Source organism: Labeo rohita, chromosome 7 (assembly GCF_022985175.1).
Source record: "Labeo rohita strain BAU-BD-2019 chromosome 7, IGBB_LRoh.1.0, whole genome shotgun sequence".
Lineage (NCBI taxonomy): Eukaryota > Metazoa > Chordata > Actinopteri > Cypriniformes > Cyprinidae > Labeo > Labeo rohita.
In genome coordinates, this window is record NC_066875.1 from 45155159 (window position 1) to 45180086 (window position 24928).

The 24928-nt window shown below is 35.0% G+C and overlaps 3 protein-coding genes across 4 annotated transcripts in view; all 3 read right to left on the bottom strand.

Annotated features, from left to right (window-relative positions):
• chsy1 (chondroitin sulfate synthase 1) overlaps positions 1–17642 on the bottom strand; it is an 84696-nt gene extending 67054 nt beyond the window's left edge. The window contains exons 1-2 of the mRNA XM_051113599.1: positions 16926–17642; positions 10124–10619 (exon numbers count right to left, since the gene is read on the bottom strand). Coding sequence (XP_050969556.1) covers positions 10124–10619; positions 16926–17233 — 804 coding nt within the window. The 5' untranslated portion in view covers positions 17234–17642. The remainder of the gene's footprint in view (positions 1–10123; positions 10620–16925) is intronic.
• snrpa1 (small nuclear ribonucleoprotein polypeptide A') overlaps positions 1–24928 on the bottom strand; it is a 199101-nt gene that overhangs the window by 168249 nt on the left and 5924 nt on the right. The window lies entirely within an intron of this gene.
• Positions 19044–24361, bottom strand: selenos (selenoprotein S). Of its 2 annotated transcripts, none has more exons than XM_051113603.1 (6): positions 24144–24361; positions 22008–22133; positions 21808–21914; positions 21638–21727; positions 21493–21562; positions 19044–19817 (listed from the first exon to the last, which is right to left on the bottom strand). In XM_051113603.1, exons 1-6 carry the CDS (start codon positions 24223–24225, stop codon positions 19738–19740), a joined length of 555 nt encoding a protein of 184 aa, XP_050969560.1. In that variant the 5' UTR covers positions 24226–24361; the 3' UTR covers positions 19044–19737. The 2 variants fall into 2 exon arrangements, with proteins under 2 accessions (XP_050969560.1, XP_050969558.1); XM_051113601.1 differs by having other exon boundaries at positions 22008–22139; positions 24144–24360.

Below are 24928 nucleotides of genomic sequence, written 5' to 3' on the forward strand. Positions count from 1 at the left end.
CAAAGCAAAATGTATGATTGTCAATAGATATACAATGATTCAATAAATAATTTTAGCAAATATTGCTCTCTTTGAATTGTTACACAACCATTCTTTCTATTATACCAATTTTCTATTTCTCATAAATGCTGTTCTTTTGAACTTTCCATTTATAGAATCCTGGAAAGAATGCATCACTGTTTCCACAAATGTATTAACTGATTTCTAAAGAGTCATGTGACACATGCTTTACATCACAGAAATAAATAATATTTTAAAAGATATTCAAATAGAAATGAGTTCTTTGAAATTGCAACAATATTCCACAATATTAGTTTTTACTGTATTTTTAATCAGTAAAGTCATTTAAGTAATGTAATTTCAAAAGCGGAGCCAGTTATTACGTTTTGATGAAAGATCAAACACAAAGACAAACAAGACATTCTTTGCCGTGTGTATTAAGGTGGTAAAAGGATTTGATAATGAATTTTAAATTGATCCATCAATCTTCTAAGGAATTACTGTAATCGACAAAAGCTGTTCCAAACGAAAAACGTGCGTTGAAAAGATAACAACATGGGAGAGAGTAGCATTTGCAATGAGTGATGGATCTATACTGTACAAGCGATGAACAAAGAGAGACGCAGAAAGTGGAAAGCTGCTGAGCTTGTAGAAAAACTCCTTCATTCGGTTTTGCAATGAAATGATAAAGAACTGAATGACGAAATTGAACATTTTTTAAGGAGTTTTTTGACTTACCCAAACTGTCTTGAGTCAGAATACACAGAGTTCAGGGAGAGAAAGGCAAGACGAGCGTTTGAGATTAAAAAGTAAACTAAAATGCATGCTAGTATATCAACAAAAACTATTCAAAACAAACATCATCTGACTAAAATTATCTCCTTTAATGAATCTAACTTTTTTTTTGACACTCTCAAAAATAACCAATTAGGAAGAGGTTGGTAATCCAGTCTAATCCACATGTTATGATGGATGAAATCTAAATCTGAATAAGAACTGAAACTCAACTAAACTGTAGACAAAAAAAAAAAAAAAAAAAAATTATTAAAGTCTTTAACACTATAAGCAAACCACGAGTGCAATATGACTCAACAGACCAAAGTATCGCCAAACAATGTGGAGTTTGTCCTTTGAAAGGGCAACACAGACTTGGAAACTCTTTGTGTTTATGAATAAGACTGAAACAGTAAGCAATGTGAGTGATAAAGCGCACTACACAATGGCCAATGACTTGTGCAATCGTATCTGTACGCAAACAGCTGGAGAGATATTTACGGCTGTTACTCCACAGAAGGAGCGTTTCAAGCTCGCTGGCTTTCATGCTCCAGCAAAACCCTTTAACCTCTGTTTGCATGTATTTTTAAATGAAGCTAGTAAACATTTATTTGCTCATTGCAGCTATAATTTTAGCATCCTGCTCGGGAGCGCCGAGGAGCAACAGAATAACACATACATGAGTCCAGCGGCCACAGGATGTCTGAAAATACACAAGGTTTGCCACATACACGGCAGTCTGCTGCGAAGAATTTGAATAAGTTGTGAAGCAGGGAGACAGAGACACCTTGATCTTTCAATTCTGAACGTGGAGATCTACACGTCACGTTTAGCTGCTCCTCGTTAGACAGACAAATTAAAAATGTGCGAAGAAAGCTGGAGACAGCACGAACGCATGTCTGGGGAAAGATTGCATCTGAATTGGTGAAGCCTAATTAAAGGGTAAATAATAAAGATCACGATTTGGAAAAAAAAAAAGACCAACAGTGAATCCATTTGATGCTCTAACAGAGCCAAACAAGAAATCAAAACTGATGGAAACAAGTGAGCAAAGCTATGAAGAGTTAATATTGTAACTTTAACAGGCTAAATCGAATCAAGCTCACAGCATCATATCATTGAGAACGTGTAATATGATTGAGCACTTATTCTGGGTGCTGTCGAGGTCAACTGGGCCTCAACCCAAACATGAACAATCAAGCGTTTCAAACTGTATCTAGCTTTCTACAGGGTTCCTACACATTTTCCATTTTAAAATATCCATACTTTTCCAGACTCAAATTTCCAAACCTCTCAGTAAATTTGACCATATTTAACATAACTGGTTCACAGAGCATTATTTTCAGCTTTATATTTGGTATGCAGTACAGTCATCTTTAAGTATTTTTACCTTCTCAGGGCTTTTTCATTGATTTTCTCAAAGTGACAACATACAGATCCCCTAAAATAGAAAAAATTAATAGACTTTTACATGCACACAAGAAACTTTTTTGTGCCCTCGAGAAACTACATGTGCATTGGAATTTTTTGCATGCTTATGCACTACAATTTCTAGTTTAATATTACCCATTTCCTTTGTGCATCACTGCCATCTTACTATGGATAAAACAAGAGCCTGGATGCAGATGAACTAAAGATCTATTAGGGCAGTATGCCATATTTCAAGGCCTTAGGTCTTTTTAACGCATAGTTTGTGGTGAGCAAGAAACAGAACGCGAAATGGGCTGATAGCACAGTTGGTGGATCAGTGTGCATCGTCCTACATGCTAAGGTTAATGATTTCCTGTGCACACATAAAAGTCTAAAAAAAAAGGGCACCTTGAATTCATTCAGTCGTATTTGACAATCATTGAAGAATCACTAACCAGCTGCCATGAAACCTCACTATTTTTCCATACTCTGCTTTCTTTTTCCATATTTTTCCAGACCTAGAAAATACTTCAATCAAATTGCATACTTTTTCAAACCCTGTAAGAACCCAGTGTCTACTGCCATCTAAATTGAAATAAATGGCCGATTTGGAGCAGCTTCACATGGATTTCAATACATGCATACATGGCAATACATGGCATACATAAATGTTGGGTAATTGATCATTTTTAATTCATTTAAGACTCTGTAAAACAAAACTACTATACACTATGATTCAACAGTTTGCAGTTGGTAAGATTTAATGTTTTTGGAAGTAGTCTCTAATCCTCTCCAAGGCTGTATTTAATTCAAAATACAGTAAAAACAGTAATTTTCTCTTTTCCATGTGAATATATTTTAAAATGTAATTTATTTCTGTGACGCAAAGCTGAATTTTCAGCAACATTACTCCAGTCTTCAGTGTCACATGATCCTTGCTAAATCATTCCAATATGCTGATTTGCTGCTGAAAGCAGAAACCATGATATATTGTTTCAGGATTCTTTGATGAATGGAAGGTTCAAAAGAACAGCATTTATTTGAAATAGAAATCATTTGTAACATAAATGTCTTCCTGTCACTTTTGATCAATTTAATATGACTTTGCTGACTTAAAGTATCACTTTAGTTTTTCCAAGAGTATTGCAGTGCATTCTGGGATAGTCTAATCCATTAAAGCTCCCATGTTGCCTTAGAATTGAACAAAGCACATCTATAATGTCTTACAATCCGGTGTACCAGCAATTATATTTTGGAACAGATTTGATATTACGGAAAACAAAATTCCATCCATTGTTATAACGCCACAGCGATGCATGAAAATGCACAATAATCCAAGAATTGTTTTATTATGGCGGACAAACATTGCGGGTGAAGTTCCGGTACAAACTATTTGCGCTTTTGACAAAAGCTTCACATATCCACGCACCGCTGCCAATCCTCAAAACACTATAACTGAGCGCAATAATGACCCATCTTGCATAGATCTCCAAAAAAGATTCCATGAAAATGGCCACAAAATACAGGACTGCATGGCAGTATAATTCCGGGCTTCGCCGAGCGGCAAGAAATAGACGCGACTACAGGCGTTTGTTTGTTAGAGCTCGAAGAACAGAATATGTGTGTGGGAGGCTGACTTCCTGTGGATGTCTGAGCAGAAAAAGAAACTCAAGTCTTATTGAGACACTATGTGACACATAGAAGAAGGTGAGAAAACAGAGGTCTGGATCATGAAGTGGTTTAAGTGGCAGAGAAAATGAACAAAACATCAAAATACTTCAGCCATATGACAGTGTTTAAAACACAACTCAATATTTTGAGTATCAGTGATAAATTGGCGCAAAAAGTGCTTTTCACCAATCACAGGAACCAACATTTCAAACAAACAAAAGGAAAAATGAAAACAAAACTGACTCTACTTGTTGCTAAAAGGTTCCTGGTCTTAATACTTGCTTCAGAACAATTCACTGCTCCAAAACGTAAGCAAAATGCAATGTTGATCAAATTGACATTAGATAACATTAACCAATAGCCAAACAGCAACTCAAGGGTTTATGACCTTTATGACACAGATCTGTGGTCACACTGACAACACATGCGTGGAAATATGTGCTTGAAAAGACAAGTTTCATTTCTGCTGAATTTGCACAGGGAGCTGAATCATACGTGAGAGCGCCTGTAATTGAAAACTCGCAGATAGATGCAATCATCATTATACGGGAACCGGAAGCAGATAAAGTCACGGCACAATGCCAACGTGAAGACAGATGTCAAAATAACTCGAGGGCCTGGCTGCACGCCAGACGAGACGTATCCGTTACAGAAGGAGCTCAATGTGAAGGAGAAAAGATCTAAAAAACACATCCACATCTCTTCTGCTCACCAAGTCTGCATTTATTTGACCAAAAATATGGTACACCTGTAAAATTGTGAAATATTATTACAATTTAAAATAGCTGGCTTCTATGTAAATGTATTGTAAAATTAAATTTATTCCTGAGATGTAAAGCTGAATTTTCAGCATCATTACTTCAGTCTTTAGTGATCCTTCAGAAATCATTCTAATATGCTGATTTGCTGCTCAAAACACATTTCTGATTATCATCAATGTTGAAAACGTGACTTTTGTGGAAAATGAACAGAAAGATGTCTTTAGTGTCACTTTTGATCAATTTAATGCATCCTCGCTGAATAAAAGTATTCATTTGTTTTGTTTTTTGCAATTTACTTAATCAATAAAAATGTCCCTGGCCTTATTGTGCAAGACTCTGAGATGGTCTATCTATTCCAACAAGACAACGGACTGACCAAATAAATGCACTGACAGTTTAGTGACAACAGAGTCATAAATCAGGGGCGCAGATGGAAAAAATGTGGAGGCCAATATTGGCTTTCAGCTTCCATTCTTTGTGTCGCCATTTACGGCTGTTTTCTGAGCAAACAGATGGGCTGACAACTAAATAATGGCTAAGGAACGGCTTGTCAATATTACTCAGAATGCGAGCGATCGCTCCGAGTCACATGACGGGAGACAATGCGCGTACGTCGCGACAAGCGAGGAGCGTCTTGCATTGTTCTTCCTCGAGGGCTGTTCGGCATTTTCAATGGAACAAACTACCACTTCACGACGCTCCTAATTGGCACATTTGTTTGGAATATCTAAGACAGTTCTTCTTTCGGTTGTAATTTGCGAGTTGAAGTCCCACACGTCGTTCAGACAGAACATCTGTGACAACATAATTGGTGTAAAGATTAACCAAACTGCTCTGCCGAACAAGACGCCTTCACTTCTGCATTCAGTGTCTACATTTAATAACGTGGTTCAGAGAAGGGATTTTAAAGGAGAGAGTGTTACACAACAACTGTGTTTTACTAAAAAGCACAAAGATGCAAACTTTAATATGTATCACAACCGCAAAACTACACTACAGCTGGTTCAACAGGGACAGTAAATACATTTATAATGTTACAAAAGTAAATAAATGCTGCTCTTAAAACCTTTTCTTCACCGTTTCCACCAAAAGGCAGCACAACTATTTTTTTAACATTGATAATAAGAAATGTTATAAAAATTTAAAAAATAAAAATTATTGAAAACAAAAATGTTTTTTTAATTATTATTATTAATGTTATTAGCACCAAATAACTTAGATTTTATATACATTTATTTTATTTTTTTTATATCGTGCATAATTCAGATTTTTACATGTTCTAATGTTCAACTATAATTTTAAAATAAAAGAAAACAGTGAAGTAACGGACCGATCATCTATCTATTAATCAGTTATATTATTTATCTGTTATTTATTTATTTTTTATTTTATAACTTAATTTATAAATTGTAGAATTTATATTTTTAAATGTTTTAATTCTTCGTGATTTTTCAAATTTAAATGTTATATTATTTGTCATTTATTAAGAATTTTTTAGTTTATAAAAAATGATATTTATAAATTGTAGAATTTATATTTTAAAATGTTCCAATTCTTCATGATTTTTAATTTTTTTATTTTTAATTAAACAAACAAAAAAAAAAACTATATTATTACTATAATAATATATAATAAAATTTTAAATCATTTTAATTTTGAATACACATTATAGTTATTATTATTATTAACAACAACAAAAAATATAACAATAATAATAATACTGATTTTACTGTATTTTTAACAAATGAATGAAGCTTTGGCGGGGCCAAGAATCTTCTTTCAAACACATTAAAAATCTTACAGATCCCAAACTTTTGAATGGTAGTGTATATCATCAATTAAGTAATTTTATATATCCATCACAGAGATACTGCCCATCAAATACACACATCAGCAGGAATGGCAAAGACAGAACGGTTATGTTTAGACACTAACATGTGGAAGGCAGCGATGAGGGCAGCACAAGGTCGGCATGTTAGAGATACCAGAGCAGCTGCGAGACACATCCCAGATCGACAGCTTTAATACGACACAGGTGACAAGCTCCGGGCTGAGGTTTGATATCACTGGTGAAGTGTAAAACATTAGATAGAAGAGTGTCTGTCCGTGCAAAACACCCACACATCTCAGTGATATCCTAGCCTCTGGATATGGCTCGAGTCCCTCGGTCAATCGAGGAATCATTTGAGTAACTGTACAGTCAAAAGTGGCTTAGCAAATGCAACAAATTAGATGCTAGAGAAAACGAGTCTGTTTTGTTACTGGCTACTTAAATTGCGCCAGGAATCATCTCAAGTAGCTGCGAGCCCAAAGCGGAGGTCAGATGAGACTGTTTGCGCTCTGGCCATAAACAAACAGAAGTTGAGCGGCAGCACAGACAGATACACATCTGAGGAGCTCCAAACAGACAAAGACGCTTAATATCAGTATTTAAGGGAGTAACCGGCTGCCATTTTGAGCCGTGAGGTCTTTGAGGTCACTTTACGAGGCTGAAGCTCTCACGGAGCCCGTCGAGACTTGCAGTGCAGTAGGTCCAGGCCATTTCCATAAAGAACCAGAGGCAGAACGCTTCGACATTAATAGCAGGTTGCCCAGCTGTGCCGTCTCTAACTAATCCTGCACGGCTGTAATTAAAGCACACATCAAATGCGCATTAAAATCCCAGCGGCCCCAGTCACAGGGGAGACTCGTTAGGACTCAGAGGTTCCAATTCCGCCCCATTCCACAAGCCGAAAAAGATTCATGGAGCACCTCTGATAACTTTCCAACCCTTTAATTTTTCCACTTTGCAAATTTGTGAAAAGCGATGTCACATTTACGCTGACGGATCGCTCCTTCATCGGGAGCGGATGGAAAAAAGGTAATCTCAACTTGACGGATGGTTTCGGTAGACTAAACGATACGCAAAGACTTATTCGGGATGTTAGAGAAAAATGCAAAGTGCTTTACTAGCAGAAAATGGGAAAGAGCGGCTTCATGTCATCTGACTGATCCAAAGCCTATTTGAAAGAAAAAAAAGAAGGAAATCCAGATAAAACATTAAAGAGCCACACTAAATATCAGTTTCCTTTCCCTTTTCCATAGTAAACACCTGAAAATGTAGATGGAGGAACATGCCCGGGTCACTTTCAATGCAAAATCAAATAATATTTTTGCATGACGAAGGCTATTCTTAGGACCATGATATTTTGCATTGCAAATATTATTTGAAAATATTATTTCAAATATTTTGCTTTATTTGCAACAGTCATTCTCAATACATTTTCAATACCGCAATACTCTGGCTGAAATACTTAATTTAAATCAGACTAATATAAAGTATATTTTAGGATTTTTTCAATGACAATCATAAGAATGAGATATTTTTGGGGTAATGGGAATTGGTATTTTGTCAATGTAAGAAAAAAAAAAAATATATACACATTTGTTTTTACTGTAATAAGATTATATTTGTTAACATTAAAGGTGGGGTATGTATTTTTTTCAAAAACGCTTTAGAAAACTGAGTCGGGCCAATTAACAAAACAAACTTGTAGCCAATCAGCAGTAAGGGGCATGTCTACTCATGACGGGGAGGAGAGAGCGCACAGGACGTCAGCCGAGCAATGGCGAATTAAAAAACAAGAGGAAAACGTCTGCGGGAACAAAGAGGGCCGGTCTCCTGCAGAGTTTACCTCCAACTTTCCTCAACACACCTGCCTGGAAGTTTCAAGTATACCTAGTAAGACCTTGATTAGCTGGTTCAGGTGTGTTTGATTAGGGTTGGAGCTAAACTCTGCAGGGACACCGGCCCTCCAGGACCAGGTCTGGTGACCCCTGTTCTAATCAATAATCAAACAAATCTGATCAAAAAATAGCCTTTCCATTACATGATGATATTTGACTCCTTAAAGTGATTTACAGAAGAATTTTGTTTTTACCTTTGTAATGGTATTTTTCTAACTTTATTATAAGTATGCCATCTTTTATGTCACATTTCGAAAAATTACATTTTATAAGCTTTTTAAAGTTTCTAATTAAAACAACAGAACAAGAACACATAGAATAAGAAGAATAAGTTACCAATCAAGTGACATCAGCATTAACAAAATTAATTTGTTCTACAGAGGTGCACAGAAGAGCACAAAAGTGGCTTGTAGGTATATTTTCAGATGTTTAATGAGGCTCAGAGGTGGCATGAGTGCAAATAAATTCATGAATTCATGTTGAGATGAATGTTTTAAATATAACACTTTGAATATATGGGAAATTGAATCACTGACTCACTAGATTCGTTTATAAACGCACATTCATTTGTAAACTAAATGGAAATGCGAAGTGGCTCAGCTGTGACTTTGATAGAAACTTTTTCCGATGACGAAATAGAGCAAAACCAGGCAGTAGTGTTATAGTCAGACAGTGTAAGTCACTTAATATTGACTTCTTGTTGATTGAACTGTTGTATTAAATCAATATCACATTTACAAACTCCCTTAAAAAAAAAAAAAAAAAAAAAAAAAAAAAATTAAAAGCTGTCACACATCTTAGTTTATTGCAATCTCACAAAGTTCCATTATAATCAACGCAGCTTTCTACACTGCACAACGAATCTCTTATTTACACTCTCTCTACACTTTGTTTATGAAGCATTCGTGAGATATGTCTGTGATACATTACTCAACATTGCAAAAACACGTAGAAACCGAAGCTCCACTCAGCGCAAACACAAATATGCTGATCGTGTCATAGTCGCACGCAGTAGTTTTCAGGCACAAATGCTACTGAAATGGTCGCACTGTAGAGCCCTGTCATGAAACGGATGCAAAAAACCACGACAGTCTTAAACTAGGTTTGCATTTTCTTAATGCAAAATAAAGAAAATGTTTAGTTTTTGTGTGAAATATAACAAATATGTTCTCTGTGCAACCTCTCTGCATGAGATTCACCTGGATGCAAATGACTACTTTTTACCAAAAGAAAAGGGGAGGAAGCGGCCGTCATAGCACATTATGAACTCTATCCACTGAAGAGACGATGACTCATCTCATCTCTCCAAGGTCAGAGGTCACCCTTTCAAAAAGTCACCGTCCAAAACTTCATTTCCTATGAGTCACCCCATAACAGCCTTTATAAAACAGCTGATCTAGACCAACCATCCCTGGACAGCAGAAACGGGCTGTGCTCCCGTTTGATAGCATTCCACTATTGTCCGGCTCTCTCTCTGTAATACCTGGTCAGGTATCAGCGAAATCCTTTGAAGGATCAAAGCCACCTGGGAGTTTTGATGGTAAAAAGAACGCAGGCCTTTTCTGATTTGCTCCAACCTATAATTTCCAGTACCCGAAAATTGCAGCTCAGAGAGTTCAATGAAGAGGCTGATTTTCAAACAATACCCATTAGAAACCTCAAGCCAGAGCTGCTGGGAATATAGGACACTAATAATTATACAAACGGTACCCTGCTTGGTCACATGATTGCCGTGGCCCTGTAATTACACAAGCGTATCCAGGTGTATTGCACGTTCTTACCTCATAGGACCAGACGCATTGGACGCCGGCGAATCGGCGCACGCAGCGGCCCACCTCCACGTCCTCGTGGGTGGTGTACATCTCCTGCAGGCACTGGCGGATGTGGGGCACCATCCTGCGCAGCACCTCGCGGCTCATGATCACGCCAGGGCCGCCCATGCAAAAGTTCTCGCCCGGTTCCAAGGCCAGCTTGCCCAGTTCGTCGCGGGCGCCCATGCCCGTCTGGCCGAGAAAGATAGCCTCGCTGCTGTTGAGACTCCTTAGGAAGCTCTCCAGCTTCTCGCTTTTGATGTAGACGTCGTCGTCGGCTCGCATGAACCACTCGAACTGGTCCAGGTAGTGGTCATGCATGTACTTGAGCATCATAAAGGACTTCTTCTGAGGAGGGTACGAGTCGTCCACGTTCTGCAGAGCCACGATGGGGATCGGGATCGACGTGTCTGAACCCTCGCTGGAGAAAAACTCCACTTTGCCCGGGATGGTCTTAGCCCAGGTCCTACATGACGCAAAAAAGAAAAAGAAGAAATGTGTGAGAGGCACCATAACACAAAAGAGATGCTTTACTAAACAGTTCTCAATCAGTGATCAAACAATATACAATGATCATCATGTTAAGAATATGTCACAACATAGTTATATTATAGATATTTTACCCCAAAATGTTTTATATAGTACCCAAACAAGAGAGTTCTCTCTATTTTTCAGTACTCTAGGTATTTCAAATACTTCTTGAAAGAGTCTTCAAGGTACTATTATTTATATAAATAAATAAATAATAAACAGTTACCCCTCTTATCAATGCCAAAATCTGCTTTTTAATGCTAAAAGTAATTATATTAAAAATTGTATAACACAGGAGTTTTATTTCAGCAATTTTGCTTACAAATTCTGTCACCATCATTAAAATGTATTATCAGGCATGTGAAGGAAAATCTTTTTTTTTTTTTTTTTTTTTCACTGAATATGTGACTCTCAAAATCAGTCATAAGGGTACAATGTTTGGCCGAGCATTATACTGAATAAATAAGCTTTCCACTGATGTATGGTTTGTTGGGATATAACAATATTTGATCAAGATACAACTATTTGAAAATCTGAAGGGTGCCAAAAAAATCTAAATATTAAGGAAAATCGCCCTTTAAATATGTTTAAATTAAGTTCTTAGCAATGCATATTACTAATCAAAAATTATGTTTTGATATATTTAAGGTAGGAAATTTACAAAATATTTTTATGGAACATGATTTCTACGGAACATGATTTTTACTTAATATCCTAATGATTTTTGGCAAAGAAAAATGTATAAAATTTATAAATTTTGACCCATACAATGTATTGTTGGCCATTGCTAAAAATATACCCGGGCTACTTAAGACAGGTTTTGTGGTCCAGAGTCACATATGACTAAACAACAACCCTAATAATAATAATAATAATAATAATAATAATAATAATATTATTGTTATCCAAATTAATTTTATTATTTTTTATTTTATTATAAATTATACAACTTAAAAAATAAATAAATATTACTGTTGCAATAATATAAATTAAAATAAAAGAAATACAAAAAAAATGAATAAATAAAGAATAACAAAAAAAAAATTAAATAATAAAAAACGCACAACAACAACAATAATAATAAATGTAAAATTACGATACTAATATTTATTGCTGACTTGATTTACTTGCTTACAAACATTAAAATAGGGCTTTTAAAAGAGATTTTAAAGGATCTGTTTTAGTGACGACAGATTTATAAACAATTCTCATTGCATATCTCTGAAGATGTTAATGCAAATTCACGTTACCAGACTTAATCAAACTCGACCCAATCTCACAGTGGTTGCACAGAACAGTTTTTACTATGAGCAGCTCTGGGGCACTCAAAACCACCCAATCATGAGCTGCTCATGTGTAAATGAACACAGTGCCACACATCACTGCATGATTTGATAATACTTCAGGTCAGAAAATACAGAAATCCTAGGAAAAAAATCCAAAATTATGTACTGCAAGTATCAGCTTTGATGGGGGGGGGTAAAAAAAAAAAAAAAAAACAAAAAAAACTTGATTAAGTGCTATTGCTGTTATTGTGGCATTAGAAATAGTGCTGTAAGTTATTATCAGATGAGAAGATTAAGCAAGGAGTAGCATTAGGATGATTCACATGGTTTGAAAACAAAGTCCCGAGCTGATTCACTCTAAACATGTGAAAAAGACAACCAATAAACTAAATGCAGCACTCAACAGAAGGATAAAATGCCAAAAGATTCATTCTGCCATGACCCTGTAGGAGGACGCTAACAGCAACTGAATCAATTCAGCAGGGCTTCAGGAGATGCACATGATTTAACGCTGCAGACAACCGAGCACGAGCCTCTGAAATACACTTTGTCCCGCATGTCAGCTCGTGGAAAAGACTGCACTGTTTTCCTCCAGATAATATCCACTCTCCTTGCCAGCATCTAATTTTAACAAAACCATACTTCCTGTTCTCTGCAACTAAAGGGGAACCCAAAGATACCAGTGAGAACCTTTCACACACTTCTGCAGTGCAGACATGGTGTCAGTCTGACATTCGGCACTCAAAACAGGAGAAACAGCCAAGATCCGGTTTGAAAGACAACCTTGTTCTTTTTCTTGCATGAAATAAATGCATCTTGCTCACAAATGCAAATCAAATAATGATATTAAATATTGGAGACTACAGACCAGAAGTAATGCGGTTTTGTAATCGTTTGTGAACATCTTTAAATCGCTCCTGTGCAGCACTATAAGCACTTAACTGTAGGAAATACAGCAACAAGAGATTCAGCCATCGTAAATACTCCCATGATGCTCTGGCTTTTCCACCAAGGCCAACCCAGGCAATTCACCCTGAAAAACCTCTCCGGTGAGGAATTACTGCTGATTAAACGTATGACATAAATGCTTGCTTCAGCACATCTCTGTTCTCTCCATCCTTATACAAATTACCATAGTAACCACAGGGCTCAACGCTAAGAATTTTTTGTACTGGCCCGGTTGGGCCAGTGGTTCAAATTTTTACTTGCCTGGTCAAAATTTTCACTGGTCCTGACACAAAAAAAACAAAACAGTTGCTGTTACCAATATTTTTCCCCCATGTTATCTTATATTTTAATAAATAAGCTTTATATGACACCTAGGGATGGGCAATATCTTATCGTTTGCGATATACCGGTAAAAAGTTTCCCTACGATAAGCATTAGTCTTCCCGCAATTATAATGATAAAGTCTACAGTAGCACGTGTGCGATACAGTCTTGCATGCATATGAGCCTGTTTACAAACCTGTTGTCCAACAAAGATATCATTTATTGACATGCTTTTTCTCTAAATTAACTTCATAACATAGTCGAGTGTTTTAAATAACCTTTTGCGATCAGTCGTGGCTTCAAATCACAGAATGAGGCAGATATCATGATATATCGTGATAAATTTTTAAGCCCTTATCGCCCATCCATAATGACACCAAATTTTTACATACCAATTAAATTGTACAATACTTGTTTCCAATTTTGATACCACAGCAAAAAATACTAGCCTTACAAATATAAATTCCAAACATTATTTGTTTGTTCAAAAATTAGTTTATTATTAGTTAATTAAAAATGAAAAGATACTTTAGGGGATGCTTTAACAGCGATATTATGTTTTCTTGGTTACCAATGTAAACAAAGCAGTGCTGTGCTTATGAACGCTAGTTGAAATGCATTATACAGAGGCAAATGAAAAGAAAATGCCATGTAAACATTTCTTAACAGTCAGTTCCCCTCACTGATCCATTCATATAAACCCCCATTTCAATATTTAGGATAATATTTCCAATATTTCGCTCATTGTGAACCGTGATCTTGCTCTGCCTGCAACAGTATTTTTTCCTTTTTGCGTTCGTCTTCAGCGTCTCTGGCCTCTGTTAACGCATGCTTAAAGAGTTCATAATATTTCCACACATACGACACTTTGGAAAAAGACTGCATACAGTTTGTGTGCAAGCACGGAAAAGAAATTGATTGAAATATGTTGTCGATCGGTGCATCTGTAACGTTACTCTACTGTAGAAATTAAATACAGATTAATCATTGTTAAAGCTACAAAGTTACTCGTCAAGACAGGTAATCTGACATACTTTTGTAGGTTATTTGTCTGTCAGAGACGTGTCTGTCTGTGATCGCTTGAAATTTTAAACGAACAAGGCCTAAAAACACATGCAAATGATAAAACTTTCGTGACGGCGCAGCACTGGCCCGATCGGGCCAGTGACAAATTCGTCAACTGTCCCGAGCGTCTTTCATGCTGGCCCCGGGCCATCGGCCCCTCCTTATTGTGGAGCCCTGAACCACCACAGTCTCTGCCAAAGTACTACACAAACACTACTCCCATAATAATAACAATAATAATAATAATGTAGTAAAAATGACATAAGCCAAAAGTCCCATTAAAAAACTGAGAGATTTACAAGGGTTCTTAAATTATTTGAAGAAGATTCTATAGTCAATCATTATTCTTTTACAAAACTAACACCATGTAGTAACTATAACATCTTTGCAGAAACTATGCCAATCGAGGTGATTCTTCATTTTTAAACCCCAAAAGAGGAAATAAAGCTGATTGAAAATGATTCAGCATAACCCTGTTCTCTCTTTCAATCCTAAGTAAAACTGTATTTGGCAAATGTGTCATCAAATGTGACGGCTTTTGAGAAAGATCCTGTATTAAATTATTACGGCGTTCAGAAGTAAAATTTTGCAACTATGCCACTTCTAAGGAAACAATGGTGCGTACATGACTTTGCTTAATTTTGCTGAAATAAACTGATTCAGCATAACCCCTCTCCACCTGTACCATAATTTACCATGGTATCTACTGTCTCTGCCAAAAAACATACAATTACTGTTGCAACTACAATAAGTGTGTGTGTTTGTTTTTTTTTGTTTTTTTGTCAAAATATTTTTTTGAAAAAGATGAAAATTATTTTGACTGCTGAAATAAAATAATTCCTCATAACACTGGCCTCTCTCATCCTTACCATAATTGACCATGGTATCCACTGTCTCCACTAAAACACCATAAAATTACCGTTAATGTTACTACTACAATAAAAGTGTAGTATATTTAATGAGATCATTTGTTCAATTATTTCCACCTCACAGAAGTAAAAATTAACTATAACATTTCGCAGAAATTACGGTTAACATTGCAATTTCTCATATGTGGATGCGCTGAATTACGAATATTCACCTACACACACGCACACACACACACACACACACGTTTGTTTTGTGAATTGTGGGGACTTTCCATAGACTTCTATAGTTTTTATACTGACCAAACGATGTTGTCTATCCCCTAACCCAACCCTAACCCTAAACCCAACCCTTACAGAAAACATGTTTGCAATTGTTACATTTTCAGATAAATATCATTTACTATTTTTAATAATTTTTTAACATTGTGGGGACTGCAGGCCAGTCCCCACAATGTAAAAAATTTCAGGTTTTACTATCCTGTAGCAAAAACAAGTACACACACACACACACACACACACAAATACTACTGACTAAAAAGGTGAAATAAAATATCCATCCCTGACTTCTCTCCATCCGTACCATAATTTACCGCAGTAACAACTGTCTTTGCCAAAATACCACAAAATTACTGTTACTACTACAATAAAACAGTTTTTTTCCCAAAATGTTTTTTTTAAAGAAGATCCCGCGTTCAATCATTCCACTTTACAGAAGAAAAAACTAACTGACATATCGGTAAAAACCGATGGTTAGCCGATGGTTAACCGATGGTTATTTCTCATAAGCGAACAAATATTTCCCCGCCCACACACACATATTGCTCTTTACACAAATACTACTGTCTAAAAACCTAAAATAAAATATCTCCAGCATAGCCTTGACTTTTCGCCATCCTTACCATAATTTACCATGGTATCCACCGTCTCCACCAAAAAAACCACCATACAATTACTGTTACAATTACAATAAAAGTGTGGTACTTTTTGTGAAAAGTAAATGACCCTGAAAATTATTTGGAATTTACACAGTTGATTAAAAAAAAATAGCTGAAATTAAACAATTCAGCATAACACTGGCCTCTCTCATCCTTACCATAATTTACAAAAAATTAAAATTACTGTTACTACTACTATAAAAATGTCATATTTTTTGAGACGATCACGTGTTAAATTATTTCCACATTACAAAGTAAAAATTAACTATGACATTTCGGCAGAAATTACGGTTTCCACAAATACTAACTACCGAGTAAAAAGCTGAAATAAAATATCTATCCCTGACCATAACTTACCACTTTCTCCGACATAACCATAAAATTATTGTCAACATTACAACAAAATTCTTTTTAAAGATCCCATATTCAATTATTTCGACTTTACAGAGGTAAAAACGAACTGACATATCGTTAAAAAAACGACGGTTACCGCGGTGATTTCTCGTCAGGGAACGAATATTTTCCCGCCCCATACACACACATTTGTTTTTTTTTTATACACAAATACTAACGTTACTGTCTAAAAACCTGAAATAAAATATCTTCTTCACAGCCCTGACGTCTCCCCATCCTTACCATGTTTTATCTTGGTAAGTTAACCACCGTCTCCGCCAAAAAAAACACCAACATTATCGTTGCTACTATTAACGTTACAATCAATCTGTGGCAACATTAACTACTTCGTAACTATGTTGTATTTGGGCTGAATTCACGGTTACCATGGCAGTTGTTCGTACGTGGACTCGCTTAATTACCTATATGCTGCCACGGCGCGGTTATTCAGGTACTTCTGCGCGGTCATGACGCCCACGAACAGGAAACTGCTGGATTGGGGCACCGCGGGCTTCTCTGTGCTGGGCATCAGCGCCCCTCCGTACTCCTTCTTCATCATCATCATCCCTGCTCCACCTCCGCAGCCGCCCGTGCCGCCGCTCGCCCGCCGCTTGTGACCCGCTTTCTTGAGCTCAGTGGCCCGGGGCAGGATGAGCCTGGACGCCAGTGTGAACCCGACCACCAGACCCAGCAACACGCTGAACCACGACCTGCGGCTTCTGCCTGCCATTTCAGCGTACACTCACTCACACCTCCGGATCGCTCAGGGCTTTTATTTTCTCACGCCTTCGTGTTTTTTTTAAACGCCACCCGGTGCTGCAGTCCCGTCCAGAACGCTGGGTTTGGGTCCGAGCATGGTCACCGCTGATCACCGTCTACTGCCGCTGCTGTGTACGTTGCAGCGCTCCAGTCCCCGTATATCACCAGCCACTGCCATCTAAACGCCAACTATCCGCTCCTCGCGATCCATGATCGGGTTCGTGAACGTATCTCCGTCGTTTCGAGCCTGAATCGGTGATAAGTCAGAGGAAATTAACGGTCTGCTGTCTCAAGAAGCGCGACTGCATCCTCATTCTCGCGACTATCTCGCCATTGTGAGTGAGCGCGAGTGCTTGAAACGCGTCTGCGGCGACGCGGCTTAACCGTCAAGGGTTTTTGACACGCTGGAGGCGCCGTAGCTCGTCGCTGATTGGCCGAGCGGAGTGGCTGCGTACAGTTAGCTGATGACGTTTCATGCCTGGGAAAAGCGTTGCGTCTTTTTTCACGTGAATTGTTCTTTTATCAGGAAACTAGCCAGGTTTATTTACTTAGAAAAAAATCTGTTGTTTATGAACCAAAAAATGACAATGGATTTTAATTTAAAAAAAAATTAGTAATATTATGTATGTATTAAAAGTACATTTTCAAATCAGATGCCACTTTTCTATTTTCTTTTACATAATTATAGAAGAACTTTAAAACTAGACATAAGATTTAGAATAAGAAGTTGTTGCTGATGCATATTTACGTTCGTAAATAAATAAATAAATAAGATTTTTTTTTGTCCAGATTGTCCAGACTCTTGCCAATCTCTCAATAAGATAAACAAAATTAAATAAACTAAAATATATTTATTTTAAATATGTATAAAATCTAGCAATCACTTGGTGTGGCTTATTTAAATATTTTCACACCATAATAATATTTAGATCCTGCCATAAAATAAATTTAAAACGTTTTATCAAGTCAAGGTCGGTTTATTTTATTTTGAAAATTCTGTATAATAATTCCATGTTTATATTTCATATTTAATAGCCAAATGATGATTTCCTAATCCTAATTCTATAATTTTATATTTATATTAAACCGTGAAGAAAACCGTTATGTTCCAAATCACGTTCTAATCTCGCCATCTAGTGGATAAAGTGTGTCCTCGCGAGATTACAGCTCGTATTTTAGTCAAGTCTTTCCTCTTCCGCGGTGTTTTCGTGTCGGAGCGTATATGGATAAAATATTAAACACACGAGATGGACATATTCATGAATTTTATCACAATATCATAATTAACTGAACCTAAGAGTACGTTTGAATAATTAATATTACTATTACCTTTTTTATACTATTAGTTTTTAAATATTTTGAATAATCGTTTATTTTTGCATTTTCCACTTTCATTTTAAAGTTGTAGTAATTCAGGGTTTTTTGTCATTTTTATTCGTTTTTTATGCCTATATAGTTTATGAATTTTATTTCAGTTATTTTACTACATCAGTTAAACTAAATGAAAATAAGAAATTATGGCAACTCGCTGAAATTATTTTTTTTTTTTAATGTTGTTTTACTTCTGATAATGATTTTGTATTGCAAGTAACTTTTAATCGCAAGTTATTTTCAGAACAATTAGTTTATTTCTTTAACAATAAGAATATACAGTTTTTACTTTCTGTAAGTCTTAAAAATCTCTTTCCATCTTATTAAAAATTGTGTATTGTTATTTTGATGGTCCTCAAACTCAAGAGGGGACAGTGAAATCTGTTTTCCTGACAAATAAGACGCAGACAAACATTAAGTATGCATTTTAATTCAGAGAAACTATAAAGCGAGAACAATACAATGACTTTGACACGTCATTCCTAAAGAAATGCTTTAGAAAACAGCAAAGACCTCACACCACATACAGTAGGCTGCTATTATACATCATTAACCTCTGCATCGATGGAAACAGCAATGCCTACTGTTACAACAGAATACAAACACTTCAAAATGATATAAACGTAGCACTTTGCATTTCTATTTACTGTCTCTAGGTGTTTATTTAGCACAGCCATCATAAGTGCAAAAGCTAAAAACAGGAACACGTTTATTACTGAAAATCATCAGCCTGCCCCAGGAGTATTAATACCTTTGATGAGGAGGCATCATTAGAAGCTGTCAGTCACATCTTAATCATAATGTGCAAGTAAAGAAAAACACTTGTTTAAAAACAAGTGTTCACATAAGTTAAAAGAACAAACAAAATGGACCATTTTTTATCTTTACTGACTCACCAATGTTATTATGAAAGCAAATGCAGCTCCAAAAAGGACCAAACAACCTAAAAGAACTAGAAAAAAAATGAAAATGTGCATGAAAACTCTTAAATATAACAGTATTTGCTATTGTCCTGTGACGAGTGCTGACAGCTTCATTCAGATAATATTTATGTGTTCCTATGGGGGTTAAAGGGTCAGAGGTCAGTCTGACCGTCCTTTAACCTCATCCGCCCGCGGACGGGCCTCTCCTGCCGGGTCTCCAGGAGCATGTTCCTCCTCCGTCTCCAGACAGAGGACTGTATCCTACAACACACACAAACAGCAACATTAATAACACAAGACTGTGTCTGAGTCCTGAAACACTTATTAACATCCAGGAGCATTGTCCTTTGAAAATGAAAATACAGGTGTGTAAATGACGACATTGTCATTTTAATAGAGCTTTTCACTTACTAAGATATTCATACTTCAAAATGTGATTTATTTTTCAGAATTTATTTGACCTATTTTCTATAGGAATCGAAAATTACATTAAGAAAATACCATAAAAAGAGCACAAGAAACATATATCTGAATATAATATAATTAACAACCAATAAAAAATTTTTGCCTGGGAAATACTGGCACATCCTGAAAAAACAGTACATTTTTGGGATTACTGCATTTGAAAAAAAAAAAAAAAAAAAAAAAAAAAAATATTGACAAGAAGAGGATGAGTAAATTGTCAAATTATGATACATATTTATATAAATATAACAATTTATATGAGATGTATTAATATATTTTATATTATTATATATCTAATATATTTCTTGTTTATTTGGAATTATTCTATAAAATGCAAAATGCAATTTTCTATTTCATTTTGAAATAAGGATCAAAAGAAATTTTAAAACACAAATGTTAATGTCTGAATATCACTGCAACATCCATTAACAACTGGGATAATTTTCTCCTGTGAAATATTGGCCTATTCTGAAAAATGGTTTATTATTTGGGTTATTGACCTCAGAAAATGCTTCCATCATTTAGAAACACAGGTTTAGAATGACATGAGGGTGAGTAAATCACGACCATTTTCATTTTAACAGATTTTCCCATTTAGTAATACATGCATTAAAATAGTGTAAAATGTGCTCATTTTACATTTATTTCATTTTATTTGTACTGTATTTTCTTTATTTAACTTTCTATAGTTATAAAAGGCAAGAAACACAAGAAACACTCAAATGCATACCACTGCAATATAGATTAGCAACCAGGATCATTTTCCCCTGTGAAATATTGGGCTAAAAGTGTAAAATGGGTTGATTTTCTGGGTTAGTGCGCTCAAAAAAGAAAATTATTGGTACATTTAAAATCCAATACAGAATGACAGTTTTACTAAAATAAATAGTTAAACATTGAAATTAAAAGTATAGATAAAATATGGTTTATTTTTTATATTTTTATTCTTTATTTGTACTGTATTTTCTTTAATTAATTTCGTACAGTTATAAAAACGACAACCAAAAAAAAAAAAAAAAAAAAATTTTTAATAGAGTTAACCATTTGTGACCCTGGACCACAACACCAGTCTTAAGCAGCACAGGTATATTTGTAGCAATAGCCAACAATACACGGCATGGGTAAAAATGATCGATTTTTCTTTTATGCCAAAAATCATTAGGATATTAAGTAAAGATCATGTTCCATGAAGATATGTGAAGAAGTTCCTACCGTAAATATATCAAAAATTAATTTTTTATTAGTAATATGCATTGCTAAGAACTTCATTTGAACAATTTAAAGGTGATTTTCAAATTTTGTATCTCGGGCCAAATATTGTCCTATCCTAATAAACCATACATCAATGGAAATTTATTTAGCTTTAAGATAACATATAAATCTCACTTTCAGAAAATTCACCCTTATGACTGGTTTTGTGCTCCATGGTAACATTTGTATAATCATAAAAGAAAATGTAATGCTTGCGTACCACTGTTGCGAAGGGGCTTTTTGTCTGTCTTTGGTCTCAGTGAGCTGGAGGAAGTGGCCTCTTCTGTGTTCTAGAAATGAGAAATAACATGTAAATGCAACACGTGACATCTGAGGCCTGGAGACACTATTCTCAGGAGACTTACATCTGCAACTTGTAACTTCCCTTTGTAACTCTTTCCTTCCTTCATGCTGTCCCACATCTCAATTTTCTGTCTTCTCTTTTCCTCCTCGAGCTAAACAGATCAGAGGAACCGGCATGAATGCTACAAACCAGATGGACGTGGCGTGAGACGATGTGCTGTGTGACACTCACCCTCTGTTGCCTCTCTCTGAATTCTGCCGCTCGGGCGTCCTGCTCCTCTTGCATTCTCCTACGCGACGCCTCCAGAGCCGCCTGACGCCTCACCACAGATTCAGGATCTGCAGACGGGACACACACCTCTTAATATCGCAAGAATTTCTAGTATCTCAGTATTCACTGATTTGCAGACAGGAGTCATTGTTGGTTCTGACCTTGGTTGGTCGTGGAGACGGGCGAGCTCCGACTGTCTGTAGATCTGTTCTTGCGAAGATGCTGGATGAGCAGATACACTCCCACACATACGAACACCACATACCAGCCATACTCAGACAGGAAAGCTGTAACTTATCAAAGAATCACAGTTTTACAATCTAGGCACTGCACAGTCCATATGCACTTTATGAAAGCATGATAAATAAACTGCATTATAATTGATAATTGTTGTTGTTAACTGTATCAGTAATTTATATATAGTAGATATAACTTCAATAATATAAGTAGACATATATATATATATATATATATATACACACACATACATACATATATATCTATATCTATATATATAAAATCTCATGTTTTATTTATTATTACATCACTATAAGTAATCATTTTAATTAATAACACTTATATTATAAGACATTATGAAACAATTAGTCAAAAAAGTCATGAAGCTTTTATATTATATGAATATAAAGTAGATAATACTTATTTTAACAGATGTGCAAAAATGCAGATATTCAAAACCAATTAGCTAAGAAATCGAATTATAGAACAATAAAACAATAAATTAAAATAGTAACAAACGAAATAATTTAAAATAACAAAAATATAGATAAGAATAATAATCTATTTATTTTTCATTGCTGTATTTCTCTTTACTATGAATGTTTAGCAATAAACATTTAATAAATACCATTAAAAAGATTTATAGTGTCAACAAACTTACATAAAATGAACACTTTATTAAATACACTACCAGTCAAGTATTTGAACAATTTTTAATGTTTTTTAAAGAAGTCTCTTCTGCTCACTAAGCCTGCATTTATTTGATTCAAAGTACAGCAAAAACAGTAAAATAGTAAAATAAAAATATAAAAATATTTTTACTATTTAAAATAACTATTTTCTATTTGAATATTTTTTAAAATATAATTTATTCCTGCGATTTCAATACTAAATTTTTAGCATCATTACTCCAGTCACATGATCCTTCAGAAATCATTCTAATATTCTGATTTGCTGCTCAAAAAACAATTATTATTATTATTATTATTATTATGTTGAAAATAGCTGAGTAGAATTTTTTCAGGTTTCTTTGATGAGTAGAAATACAGCGTTTATTTGAAATAGAAATATTTTATATCATTATACATGTCTTTATCATCAGATTAAAGCATTTGTGTATAATGTTACAAAAGATTTATATTTCAGATAAATGCTGATCTTTGGATCTTTCTATTAATATACTCAACTGCTTTAAATACTGATAATAATAATAATAATAATAATAATAATAATAATAATAATAACAATCAGCATATTAGAATGATTTCTGAAGGATCATGTGACACTGAAGACTGGAGAAATGATGTTAAAAATTCAGCTTTGATCACAGGAATAAATTACATTTGAAAATATATTCAAATAGAAAGTAGTTATTTTAAATACTAAAAACATTTCACAATATTACTGCTTTTGCTGTATTTTGGATCAAATAAATGCAAGCTTGGTGAGCAGAAGAGAATTCTTTAAAAAAAAAAAAAACATTAAAATCTTATTGTTCAAAAACTTTTTGACTGGTAGTGTATATACTGAGTATATGTTTTAATATACTAATAAATATTTCTGTTTTAAAATTGAAAGTATAAAATGTGCTTAATTTTTCATAAAAATATTAAAGATTGTGTGTTATGGAAAATGAAGACCCCAAAATATTTTAATGTACATAAATCCGCGAATAACACTGCATTAATATCGAAAGTATTATTTTAAAGAAAGAATTACACTTTGTAAGCAAATAGTTTCACACAAAGACGATAGGTGATTTATTGATCATTAAGCATTGTATAATGTTTGTTAATGGCTTATTGAATTTATTAGAGTGTAATTAATGCATCTTACTGACACATTGTAACCTATAAAATGTAACTAGTCGTGTTGACCTGTATAACATTCTGTGTTCTAGTCATTTCTTGACAAGATCCGCATTACTGCGCTCTAAAATGTCAAAAATCGATGTCTCTATTGTCCTTTTATAACCTACGGTCACAGATTAGACACTTCTGATTAATCCTGACAGCTCAGTAAAAGCCGGTCAAGTGACGCTCTCTCTCATGTTTACATACCAGATGGCAGCAGAAAACTCAGATCCTGGTTCTGAGGAGGCACATCTTCATTTCGGACACGCGCACCATCTTGCGCCTCCATATTAAAACGCCTTTACGATGTTTTTGTAATGTTATTATGAGAATATATAATAATTAACGCATGTTTATTCCGTTGAGCTCCACTCCAGCCACCCTGCTACACACAGACAACACTGACTCACTTCCGCGGTCACAACACAGCCAATCAGCTTTAAGATGACGTGGAGGCCAGAGCTACTGCCTTACGGAAGCCCGACAGGGACTAATCAGATCAAAGGCTAAGTAAATAGGCCTACTCTTTCTTTCGGTTACGATATACTGCGTACTTGACTTACCAGTCTAAATCGCTCTAAAACAGAAAACACAAAAGGTGTTTAATGTTTACTCCGAGTAATTTAGATTTAAAGGTTTTAGAGGTACTCATAAAGCAAAATATAAAACTGAAAGGAGCCTAAGGGGGAAAAGGAGCGTAAGGGAAACAAAAGATATGGTTTAAGAGTGGTTAAAGTTAAAAGTGGTATAAATTAAGTAAATAAAATAATTTAACAGTACAGTACTATAATGTTATATGTAGTGTGTAAAAATTAAAATTAAAAATTAAGTTGACTAGATTATGTGTGTGTATATATATATATATATATACATACATATAAAATCACCAAACAGAAATAAATGGCTTAATTAAAACCTAATTTTCAAGCAATATTTTAGACATATATATATATATATATATAAATATATATAATTTATATTAAATTAAGAAT

What these genes read in the sequence shown, in the direction of transcription:
- selenos (XM_051113601.1), bottom strand. Translation starts at nt 24,225, where the DNA reads ATGGAGGCGCAAGATGGTGCGCGTGTCCGAAATGAAGATGTGCCTCCT. An exon ending in TCAGAGAGAGGCAACAGAGG is followed by an intron (nt 21,728 to 21,807) that starts GTGAGTGTCACA and finishes TGATCTGTTTAG; the next exon opens with CTCGAGGAGGAAAAGAGAAG. An exon ending in GGAAGTTACAAGTTGCAGAT is followed by an intron (nt 21,563 to 21,637) that starts GTAAGTCTCCTG and finishes TCTCATTTCTAG; the next exon opens with AACACAGAAGAGGCCACTTC.